Consider the following 13,081-nt stretch of genomic DNA (forward strand, 5'->3'; position numbering starts at 1 on the left):
CAGTGTCAAAGCGATGATCCCTTTTTTTCTTTCGATGTCACTGGAATTGAGCATTTAAAGCTATCGCCATTGCTATGAGTTTTTAAAATTCATAAAAATTGATGCTGTGTGAAGACAACTATGGTTTCTTTGCCACGATAAAGCGTCTTCGCCAGGTCCTGTCAGTTCATGAGTTTTCAGCCAAAAATCAAATTTTTGCCCCTTGTACCCTACTACTCAGACCTCACAAAATGTGGGCTTACCTTGTTTCAAAAATTTAAATTAGTATTGGAAGATTCCATTTGAACATCATTGATGATGTAAGGAAGGACATGGAAGTAAATTTCTGATCAAACTTTCCTGGATTGGCTGCCGAAGTGGAAACACCGCTGGGTCAAATGTTTGACTAGAGGAAACACGGGCTAAACATCGATAATTTGAATAAAAATATTATTACAGGAAGTTCCGTTATTTATTTATCAAGCCTCGTATATCCATATTTGGGTAACGATAAAGTGTTCTTTTCTACCGAAGCGATCAGTTTCTACCCTACCTGATGAGGTACTGTATTTCATTAGTAGGTTGGACTTCTACAGCTACTATGTCATGATGTAAGGTTGCTTCATGAATAAAAATCGTATTACGAATACATTTATAAAAACCAGTGGAGAAGGTTTTTGCAAGATGGCCTATACCGTCCTCTGTTTTTGTGATTGCAACTTAACTGTATGCTGTCTCGTAACTGAGTCACTCAGGATACTTAAACGACAAATACGAATGACTGAACTTTTTTTACGTTATACTGTGTATAAAATTAAAAATTATTTTCATTTAAGCTTGTAATAGCAGTGATTAACTGACGATTTCCATGTCGCTTTATAAAAGCGAGAATATGCACCGTTTTCCTAGTGCTTACCTCTGGCTAGAGGAGACAGCATGAGGTAGTGGGTGCTGGCACCCCCGGCGCTCTCCCCAAAGATCGTGACGCTGCCAGGGTCCCCGCCAAACGCCTCAATATTCTCCTGAACCCATCTCAGAGCCAGCACCTGGTCCTTAAGGCCATAATTCCCAGGAGAAATCTCATCTCCTGTACTTAAGAAACCTTCAACAACAAAATAAAATAGTATTTCATTGACAGAATCGTTGTAACATGACGAATAAATAATTATATGAAAAAATGGCATATAAAATCAAAACTTATTACATTTTTGAACGATAATACTAATTTATTTTCTGTTATACTCGGAATTATTATACGAACTAAGAACAATGGCATCGTACTCACTGATATTTAGCGCATAATAGCATTAGAAAACTTTGTCTAATATCTTGTGTTACCTCCGCCTTTTGTTGCTGTTTAAATATTGGAATATTAGAAACTCGTGCTGTGCTACGTACTGTACACAATACGTCGAACAAAACCTGAGAAATATGTACATACTTAGTGAGTTGCTAATGAAGAAAAATATTCCGAGGATCGCATGCTGCTATGTGCAACAAGTAACAGTCCGTTGTTAATTTACGATATTGCAATGCTTGTGTTATTCCGAATTACGATGTAAAGTTCCTTCGAACATGCATTTATGTCCGAAGGAACAGGCACTACGGCGACTGCAGCCCTCAAGAAGTACAATAAATGTCTTCGCAGCTGCTAATATGGTTTACAGTTAGCTGTATTATTGAATGACGACAGTAAAAATTTGCGCCGGACCGCGACTCGAACCTGAATTTCTCGCTTACCGCAAGCGACCGCCTTACCATTTTTTTCCTCTTTATTTTGTTTTTTGTTGTTCGTTGCGTTTCTTCTGGGCGGACGTCACAAGACATCCGTTCAAGTTGATCGTTGATTCCTTTACTCAGTTGTTTTATCACAGAGAGCCACCGCGTCTCTGAACGAACACGCTGAGCTACCGTGCCGGCTACCATTTGGCTATCCGAGCACAATTCGCCGATAGACCCAAACATTTCATGTATTTCATGATAACCGTATTCGCCGCAGTGCCTGTCGTCTGCATACATGCCCGAAGGAACTTTACATCATAATTCGGAATCACATGGGCACTACAATATCGTATCTATCCGCCGACACTGGGCAAGCGACTTTCAAGTAAAATGTTTCCCTTGTACGAAATGTACACAATGGATCTACGAATACAGGACGTAAACAGATGCTTGACGATATGTACAAATTTGGGTCTGGCCATGAGTCGTGCTGAGACAGTAAAATGATATAACGACCGCTTGCAATAAACGTGAAATCCAAGTTCAGGTCCCGGTCCGGCACAAATTTGCACTGTATTCACTCCATTACACAGCCGATGGTAGTCCAAAAACATACATTTCACATTTTAATTTTGTTCTTATTGATGTATTGTGTGCATAAAACAAAATAAACCGATAATCATTTAACGCTAAACCGACACACCCTACAATCACGACATATCATCCATCCACAGATGCATCGCATTACACACCAATGAGTAGATTTACACTCCTGGAAATTCAAATAAGAACACCGTGAATTCATTGTCCCAGGAAGGGGAAACTATATTGACACATTCCTGGGGTCAGATACATCACATGATCACACTGACAGAACCACAGGCACATAGACACAGGCAACAGAGCATGCACAATGTCGGCGCTAGTACAGTGTATATCCACCTTTCGCAGCAATGCAGGCTGCTATTCTCCCATGGAGACGATCGTAGAGATGCTGGATGTAGTCCTGTGGAACGGCTTGCCATGCCATTTCCACCTGGCGCCTCAGTTGGACCAGCGTTCGTGCTGGACGTGCAGACCGCGTGAGACGACGCTTCATCCAGTCCCAAACATGCTCAATGGGGGACAGATCCGGAGATCTTGCTGGCCAGGGTAGTTGACTTACACCTTCTAGAGCACGTTGGGTGGCACGGGATACATGCGGACGTGCATTGTCCTGTTGGAACAGCAAGTTCCCTTGCCGGTCTAGGAATGGTAGAACGATGGGTTCGATGACGGTTTGGATGTACCGTGCACTATTCAGTGTCCCCTCGACGATCACCAGTGGTGTACGGCCAGTGTAGGAGATCGCTCCCCACACCATGATGCCGGGTGTTGGCCCTGTGTGCCTCGGTCGTATGCAGTCCTGATTGTGGCGCTCACCTGCACGGCGCCAAACACGCATACGACCATCATTGGCACCAAGGCAGAAGCGACTCTCATCGCTGAAGACGACACGTCTCCATTCGTCCCTCCATTCACGCCTTTCGCGACACCACTGGAGGCGGGCTGCACGATGTTGGGGCGTGAGCGGAAGACGGCCTAACGGTGTGCGGGACCGTAGCCCAGCTTCATGGAGACGGTTGCGAATGGTCCTCGCCGATACCCCAGGAGCAACAGTGTCCCTAATTTGCTGGGAGGTGGCGGTGCGGTCCCCTACAGCACTGCGTAGGATCCTACGGTCTTGGCGTGCATCCGTGCGTCGCTGCGGTCCGGTCCCAAGTCGACGGGCACGTGCACCTTCCGCCGACCACTGGCGACAACATCGATGTACTGTGGAGACCTCACGCCCCACGTGTTGAGCAATTCGGCGGTACGTCCACCCGGCCTCCCGCATGCCCACTATACGCCCTCGCTCAAAGTCCGTCAACTGCACATACGGTTCACGTCCACGCTGTCGCGGCATGCTACCAGTGTTAGAGACTGCGATGGAGCTCCGTATGCGACGGCAAACTGGCTGACACTGACGGCGGCGGTGCACAAATGCTGCGCAGCTAGCGCCATTCGACGGCCAACACCGCGGTTCCTGGTGTGTCCGCTGTGCCGTGCGTGTGATCATTGCTTTTACAGCCCTCTCGCAGTGTCCGGAGCAAGTATGGTGGGTCTGACACACCGGTGTCAATGTGTTCTTTTTTCCATTTCCAGGAGTGTATATCTGCCAGCGTTTGAAAGATACAAGAATGAACAAATTCCATAGTAGTGTTTGTGGAATTTTATCAGAGGTTATGAACCACACGTTGTCAACCGTCAGATTGTCCAGTCTCATGTCTTGGAATATTGGTCCACTAAACGGAAAGAGTGGTCATTGGCGGAAGGTAAACGGCAGCGCGCATGATGTGTTTACATCACTGCGCTGTTCGCTCTAGCCGATACTGGCCTCGCTGACAACTGCTAATGGATGCACTGCAGTGTTACTGGTATGGCAAGTTTCGAAAACGAGGAATATGCCGACATCCACCTCACCTATAGGTTTGCTGATGGAAGAGCTGACGTTGCAAGACAATTGTATCACGAGAGGTTTCCTAACCGTCGTCTCCCATCTGCAAAAAAACAATTTACTCTGTGGATAGGCGCTTGATGGACTATTGTGCATGTGTGCCAGGATTTAGTGGGCGTCGCCGACCCTGACATACAGTGCGGCTGACGGAGAAAAAAAAATGGCTCTGAGCACTATGGGACTTAACTTCTGCGGTCATCAGTCCCCTAGAACTTAGAACTACTTAAACCTAACTAACCTAAGGACATTACACACATCCATGCCCGGGGCAGGATTCGAACCTGCGACCGTAGCAGTCCCGCGGTTCCGGACTGCGCGCCTAGAACCACTAGACCACCGCGGCCGGCGGCTGACGGAGAGAATTTGTTACAAACTGTTGCAAAGAATAAGCACCAGGTCTCTCGCCACTGCGATCGGAATGTCACAATCTACAGTTATGCGAGTACTGCACGGAAACCATTACCATCCCTTTCGCATGTGGAAGGAACAAGCACTGTCGCAGAAGCCTCAAATGGTTGAAATGGCTCTAAGCACTATGGGACTTAACATCTGAGGTCATCAGTCCCCTAGATTTAGAACTACTTGAACCTAACTAACCTAAGGGCATCACACACATCCATGCCCGATGCCGGATTCAAACCTGCGACCGTAGCAGCAGCGCATTTCCGGACTGAAACGCCTAGAACCGCTCGGTCACAACGGCCGGCGTCGCAGAGGCTGAACTTCTACAAATTCATCCTAAGTCTTCAGAGGCACAACCAGTATTTTGTAACGAACAAAACTGTTCAGCGACGAAGCCTATTTCACGAAGGAGAGCATAAAGAATTCACATAATTGGCACAAGTGGGCAGGAGAAAACCCTGACAGCACTGTGGTAAGAGGGTATCAATAACGATGCTGCGTCAAAACCTGCTGTGGTATTATTGATCGGCATCTCGTAGGGCCACATGTACTACCACCAAGGCTGACAGGAGAGTGATAAGGGCGTTACCTGGATACTACGGAATTGTTGGAACACGCTAGTTTGGCTTCTAGTATGATGAAGCCCCCGCTCACTTCAACGGCACAGTGCGACACCACCTGGACAGTTCCTCCCATTCCCAACGATTTGGTAGTGGAGGCCTTATAGCATGGCCACGTAGATCGTCAAACCTTAATTCACTGAAATCTGTGATTTGTGAAGGAGGGATTGTTGACGTCAACAAACTTCGACGTAGAATACAATGAGACAATGATACTATGTGAAGAAATGAAAACATGATGGATCGTATTCAGCAATCGCTTCTGCGAAGAGTTGAACTTTGCCACACACACTGTGGCCATCATTTCGAACAGTACTTATGAAACTCCACTGCAACTTCCAGTCATGAGTTTCTATGTAAGTTTAGATCTGTGCAGTTGTACTGTATTCGTCTGGATTGATTGAGACGTAACAGAGTAGTCGTATTTTGTATTCTGATTCTTTGAACTCGTTCCTTAACACTAAATACAAACCAAATAGTAAAACATGTATAAACAGCAATACAGTTCCTCCTAACTTTCATTTCCCCTCGCCTTCTAATAGGCGGCGTCGACTACCTACAACTCTCGCATGACGTGCGGTTTTGCTGCTCTTTCCCCTTCACCAGTGCAGGCGCACCCAAAAGCCCGCACGCATTTCTCGAGCTTACAACATTTAATTGCACTGCCATTTACTGTACAATCTGTATGTACCACAAAACATCCAACAATACGTGTTGATGTCTACAAAAATTTGATAACCTCACGCTGATGACGATCTGAAGATAGCAAATAACGAGTCAGTTGACGTCGCCTGGTACAGAGTGCACATAGTCTAATACGGATACTGGAACAATTAGTTAGCTAAACTTTACCTTTTTTTTCAAAACTAGACGTATTCGTCTTCACGGAGCTGCAGACATCGTTACTTAAAAAAAAAGGGTCCAAATTCAGTCTCCAGATTGCTTTCTTTCATTTCTGCGTGACCAGTTTCGAGCCAGCTGCCCATCTTCAGATAATTTGTTACAGCTACAAAGTAACTTGTCGAATGTGGAACTGAAAGTTAATATGAAGTAATGAAGTTTGTCTAGGTAACATATTTAAGGGATTAACATTACAAGAGCACATATTAATATAAATGCGAGATAAACCATTGCAAATGTAAAGTGCTTGTACAGTCATGCTCAAAAGTATCCGAACGACCTGAATTGCATTTCGCCTGATTCGCATGCAACCCACATAACGCAGCTGTCTAGCAGGTCCTCTAACCGCTCCTCGGTACAGTCGTTTGACTATTGAAAATGGTTCCAATAAGTCTCCACTAGAAAACTCTGCTCTGTATCGCAATAACTCAAGATGTAAAGTAATACCATGATACTAGAAATATCAGGGAACACCTTATCACAGATAAGACTGTCCTTAAGGCTAGTAAGCTCACATTTATTGCAATAAATGACATACCTGAAATGTTACCACTCTCATTATTACGTCAGACAGGTAATGCACGTAGTAAGTTCGTCGTATTCATGATTTCCTCTTCAAAGTAACATACCACACTTGTTATTTAACACAAAATGACATTAAAAATTTAAGTTGTTCACGAGCAGCTAGTTGAGAATATGTATGAACTTCAAATGACACGACGAGCCGCCTCGTTCTACATATGGATTCAAACCTAGGTCATGCAGACTAAGATTTCGTGACTGACGGAAACTAACAATCATTCCTGACTAGGCATACAGAGAGTGATACACCTCGATTTTAGACAGTATCAGTTAGCAAATATCAACTTTAAATTACATAACGTAAACATTTTTAACGGACGCGAATTCCTACCCAGTATCTATTGTCCCTGTTAACGAACTACGAGAGATGTTAAATATTGCTGCTTCACAAGTAACTTACTTGAAATGCCGTGAGGTAAAGCTTTATGTTGGACAGGGATTCGAACCCAGAACCTAATCGAATTGTTATCGAAGCACAATCAACTGTGATATATCGGGTTTTCTCGGCAGTAGCTAGATGTTTTAACTGAAATGACGAGACGAAACATTACTTTTTTCCTTCCCAGGACTCCAACCCGGCACCTATCGCTGTTATATTCTAGAGAAAACGAACGTTAAATATGGGTTTGTTACACCAGCAGCGACATGTGAGCATGTTTGAACTAGAAATAATACGACGAAGAGTTCACTGCTGACTGGGAATCGAACCCCACTATATCGTCGTTGACTACACACAAAGAGACCTCAGCTACCGAATTTTTCTCCACCAGCAGCTCGGAATAACATCATTGAACTTACAGTGATCCCTCAAATAGTTCTGTATTTCACTGGGAGTTAAAGACGTCAGATATCGTTAGTGTTGGCAATGAATGAAAATGCATTACAAATCAAAATTATTATCCACCAACAGATAGGTGTTCTCATGCTACAGCTTGATAACATACATAATGAAAACTTTAGTGCCGGGCCAGGATTCGAACCCATTCACGCGCAGTATATGGAGATGTTGGGGAATCTGCAGTTTGAACAAACAACAAATTGTAGTCGAGCTGTATTGTCACGAAGGGATCAAATTCCGCGTTAAGGGCGGTCTGAGTTGCATTCCAAGTCCAGAACCAATTTTATCGACACACAGAAGCTCAAATAAAAGATGGAATAAGTGTCCTAAGACCCTACATAGCGTTTGTTTCGTCAATAGAAATAAATAAATAGTATAAGGAAGGTTACTGGTGATAGAGTTCCCACATTTCGCCACACCTGACTTTATTGTGGATCAACCTAGGGTCCACTTCGTAGAGAAGGAATATCATGTTTAATGCGAATTTCATACCACAATGCCATTATACCTTCTTCACTTGGAATAGCCAGAAGAGAATAAAATGTCTCCCCCTATTAAAAATCATCGGCAGAAGTTGGAATCGAACCCAGACCAGCCTCATAGGAACCTATCATCAATCCAACAGACCACCAAATCCTCTTGCAAAACAGACTCATTTTTCTATAATAACACCGTTGCGGCACACTCGATGAGAATTCTGACACACAGGCTCCCTGTAGTGGTTTGCAACATGTTCAGCACATTAATGTACTTGGTTCACCGAATCGCCATGAGCTAGCTGCCTCAGTTTCCCAGTGCATACGTAACTGCCACCCATACAGAACTGCCATCAGTGTAAGATGCAGAAATTTAAATAGGAAGTGCTCCTTTCCATTTGAGCTACTCTATTGCGCTATCTGTTTGCTGAAAACGTCGTGCATTGCAAAAGAAAAGCTCTAACTGTCTGGCTCTCAGAAGTCCAGATCCGGCCATATGCATTATCTCACAGCACTGTGGAATGCGGAATTTCTGGAGGAACTCTTACTGACTTCTGGAAGTGCTGTAGCAACATGAAAGCTAGCAGCATAACGGTAAGCCTCGCGCATCGTAGATAAGACGTCGCGCGTTCTATTACATTCCCTGCTACATATTTTAGAACGCAATTCTGCTGTCTGCTGAAGTTATCAAATTCGTGGAACTTTGAACATAATTCCCTTCACTTCTCATCACAAAGTAGCCGCATGTGGAAAAAGGGCTAACTCCTGCGACATTTTGTTCTTTTCAGGTTTAATAGAAGGCCAGGCAGCAGATGCATCTCGAAGCTTTTGTATTATGTATGGGGAGAGCGCATCGTGCCGAAATGGGCAGAAAAGTATTTTCTACATTAGCTGTCGTCTGTTAGTGGCATTTCATTCTTCTTTAAAGCTTGTTTGACGGCTTTAACCCAGAACAAGTTTTCTACATGCATGTAATCAATAAATTGCATGTGCATTGTCAGGTAGATAACATCAGAGAATTCGCATATATCGTTGATGATCATACTCAACAGGTATGCAAATGTGGCATTTCATAAATAAATTTAGGTATTCCTAGAAACCCAAAATTTGCTTGTCAGCAGCGGTAAGAGGCGTTACCTATTGTGCAGAATTGTAGGTTTTTCGCCATTGCACTATGAGCTGAAAGTATTTTCTTGCAATTTTCTTATCGATGTTCGATCTGCCTGGTTGTAGCTCTTTCACAGAAGGTATAAAAACATTGTAGTCAGCGAGACTGGAACTGCGAACCATAACAGACACTTTTTCACATGTCAGCACGTCACCACAGAGCTAGCAAAGAGATATGCGTTGGGCCTTCCTCTTACGAGACCAATAGTAGCTAGAACGCGTAAACTGTTTTTAAAGGACGAGATTAGTTGATTTTCCACGTGCATCGACTTTCCTGGCTTGAAAACCGTAAATTTACAATCTTTTGTTACACCTCAAGCGATAATAACTCACATTATTCAATGGATTTGACAGGAAAATTCAAGTGAACTTTGATGCTTAATTCCGTGCACATCAGGAAATAATTGTCGATCACAGAGTTGTCGAACATACCTTGCTTTGTTGCCAAATCTCAGTTACAGTACCAGCAGAAAGAAGACGAACCAATGTGATCTTACAGCGGGCTGGGAAGTGACCATATCTGGCGTCTCAAAGACGCGGCTGCTACGGCCTGGAATACGTAATGCGTCTGATTCGCATTTGTGTAACTAGGTTTAGGGACTGGAGCGTAGTTACTAATAATACTCAGAACTGACTGCAAACTAAGCATCATAAAACAGTAACTCTGATAGTTGTTTTTATATTTCTTTCGTAACTAAGAAACTCATTCATGGACGTTTTCGTGCCTCCCCGATAGTCGAGCACACCAAACAAATAAAAATAAAAAAAGAATGTGTGTGTGTGTGTGTGTGTGTGTGTGAGAGAGAGAGAGAGAGAGAGAGAGAGAGAGAGAGAGATAAAAATAAAAAAGAATGAGAGAGTGGGTAAAAAATTATTGTAAAGAAATTGAATACCGGTATGTAAAGAAATCTTTCATTAAAATGACACGTTCCACATCATTACGAAATGTCGTATTCATGATCTATGGAACAATTATTAATCTAATCTAATCTAATCTAATCATATTGCTGACTGGCCGTGAAGAGTCATGAATTACCGAAATTTTCGCCAATGTCAGTAACTAAATCTAAACTTGAAACCAAAAGACGGCAGTTTTTGTAATAAACTGCTACTCCAATCAAGACCCTTTCATCGCTGTTAACTAACCACGAAAGATGTCTGAAATGTTCCATTCAGAAGTAACAAAGTGTGTATGCATTTAAAGACGAAGCGCATGATGTGAATTTCTGTGAAGGAATTACGAACCCAACACGTAATCAGACCGTTAACTAACTAAAATCGAATGTTACATATCGGTTTTTCTTACCAGCTGCTAGGTGCATGAATCTAAAATAAGGATACAAATATTTGTACCTGAGCGACAATCTGACAGCGCACCTACCGTCCTTCTTTAACATCCACGAATATAGCTAAGTATTAATTCTTTACTCACCAACAGTAAGATGTGCGCGTGTTTAACCAGAAATATCTACACGTATTGCGATTGTTGACAACACATGAACACACATTAAAAATGAACGTTTATTTTCGCTAGCAGGCCGCTGTGCACGTGATAGGGCTTGAAATGAAATTATGAATATTTTTGTACTGAACCAGGAATCGGACCCACATACTTACCTGTGGAGGAGACCTAGAGAAGATTGCAGTCTTGGAAAAATGAACGAAATGATTGAACTATACTGTTCCAAGAGATTCAGATCCTCGAAAGAGGAGACACAAATTCGAATCACAGTCCAGCATCAAATTTTTCAACGTCTCTAGTTCGATCAAGTACAAGTAAAATAAGAGCCCTGTTCCTTTAAATGGCTATCGGTTCATCAAATAAAATAAAATTTTCTGATGTTAGTAAGATTACTGGTGACAGTATTTCTGTTTACAGTGACCTCCGCCTATGTCATTTCCCAAAGTAAACAGGCTCTGTCCAGTTGGGAATGAAGGAACGTGATGTTTAATGCGGATTCTGGATTATAACATTTTTCTCTTGAGGTTACCAGAGGTTAGGTAAATCTGTTTGTGTCTCTTAAAAGTAAATGCCTGATCCCACGCATTGCACTTGTGATGGTTCGTTCCACCAGACCATTGCGGCCACATTTCCCAGCCCCAGGAGTGTGCTGTAACGGATGATGTACTTAGCTTACAAAAATTGTCAAGGTGGAAAAAATGCGAGTCCATTAAATGGTTAAGTAGAAGCAAACTTCTGACCCGGAGATTAAGCTATTCTCACGTCAGCAGGATGTAAAGACTCTTCTAGGCATCATAGCCTCGATGTGAAGCCATTTTCAAATTTTCACTAATTCAGGAAATTTCTTAGTTCGAGAAAATCCACTGTGAAGTGTGAAGTTACCGGATAATTCGATCATAACAGTCATTATTACTATCATTTTCTTCATACCGCTGCTGGAACACATGTGCTTGAAGATCATTCAAGGCCTTTTGGTCATTATAGAAATAGTTGCCCAAGAACAGCTTCTTTCCCTGTCTACGGAATCCTTTTCATGTTAATATCAAAGATCAGCAATTACTCGTAGATTACATTAAAACTAAAGTAATTGATGAAGACGTTACTTGATAACAAAAACGCGCCCCTTTCTTCATTTACTTACGCCTAGAAATGGCTGTCGAATACTGATAAACCAAAAGCCAAGGAATCTTACTGCCTTTCGATATACGTCGCTGTCAGTTCTTCCGTATGATTTGGTCGACGTGAGCTGTTTCAAGTTGTGCACGACAGAGAATGTTTTAGAAAATAAATTGTTTTCTTTGCAATAAACGAAAAGATTTTCATTCTAAGCTATCCAAGTTCAAAATTTTCGCAACATTACTTGAAATTTAAAACTCGCTTCTGTAATGTAGGAAAGTATTTCACAGTTGGAAAACCCGCATCCGACTCATTGTCATTACACTTAGCCCCTGACCATAAATTCTAGCTCAGAGTGACACCAGTTTAAGTAATCTAATGTAGCGAAGACTGTTTGCCAGTGCTCTTTCTCACCGGAAAATATACAATTCACTCGTTGGGCTCCGTAAGTACACTGTAACAGTAATTTCTGTGTGTTTGCAATGCATACGGATTGTAGAATTTAGAGGTGCTCTCTCTTCCACTTCTGTATACAATATGCCTGACCTAAGTGGGCCCTTTATCATTACAGGCCCTGGGCGGTGCAACATCATATTGACAACAGTAATGTGCTTATACTGACAACCTCACTATTCATTTTACCTGATTTTGTAATCATTTAAATAAAACAATATGACCTTCCAGTGGGACACATTTCGCCCCCCTTTTCCTTCTGTGAAATTTGTCATTAAGCTTTTTGCCTTCCAACCAGCGAAATGCGACAGAGTACGGCCGGTAAGCGATTCACAGACCACGATTTAGAGCCGTTAAGACGATTTCTTTAAACATTGACGTAGCTGAAGGAATTTAGTTTCTTCTTAAATCGTCTTCACAGATATCTCAAATAGCAGAAGCTCTTAATCCAGGTACGAAGGTTGTAAAACAAACTTCCCACTGTTTGTGTCAGGTTGTTCTTTTCGTCTGATAGCACTGCATAAGTATTTTGTGTAAGAGGTATCACAAGTAGTGTTCCTGTAGCTGTGGCAATCATTGGTTGAAAGCGAGTTTAACACCAGTGGGTACAACACTGCTAAATATTCAAAATGATTATCAACCTAAGTCTGAATTCATCCATAAACTGAGGCGTATTTATAATGCTGAAGCTAGACTGTGTATCCTTGTCTTCCTTGAGTGGGTATTGGAAGGCGCTGACACACGCGTATTAAATGCAATGAATATTTCGAAGATATAGTTAACGTTGCTCTCAAAAACTAATTTTTTTTAATTCTCTGGTCTTTAAGC

General features: G+C 42.5%; 1 protein-coding gene across 1 annotated transcript in view; it reads right to left on the minus strand.

Annotated features, from left to right (window-relative positions):
- LOC126176183 (fatty acyl-CoA hydrolase precursor, medium chain-like) overlaps positions 1 to 13,081 on the minus strand; it is a 194,967-nt gene that overhangs the window by 47,928 nt on the left and 133,958 nt on the right. Inside the window, exon 5 of the mRNA XM_049923325.1 lies at positions 896 to 1,081. Coding sequence (XP_049779282.1) covers positions 896 to 1,081 — 186 coding nt within the window. The remainder of the gene's footprint in view (positions 1 to 895; positions 1,082 to 13,081) is intronic.

Source organism: Schistocerca cancellata, chromosome 3 (genome assembly GCF_023864275.1).
Source record: "Schistocerca cancellata isolate TAMUIC-IGC-003103 chromosome 3, iqSchCanc2.1, whole genome shotgun sequence".
In the NCBI taxonomy this organism is placed as follows: domain Eukaryota; kingdom Metazoa; phylum Arthropoda; class Insecta; order Orthoptera; family Acrididae; genus Schistocerca; species Schistocerca cancellata.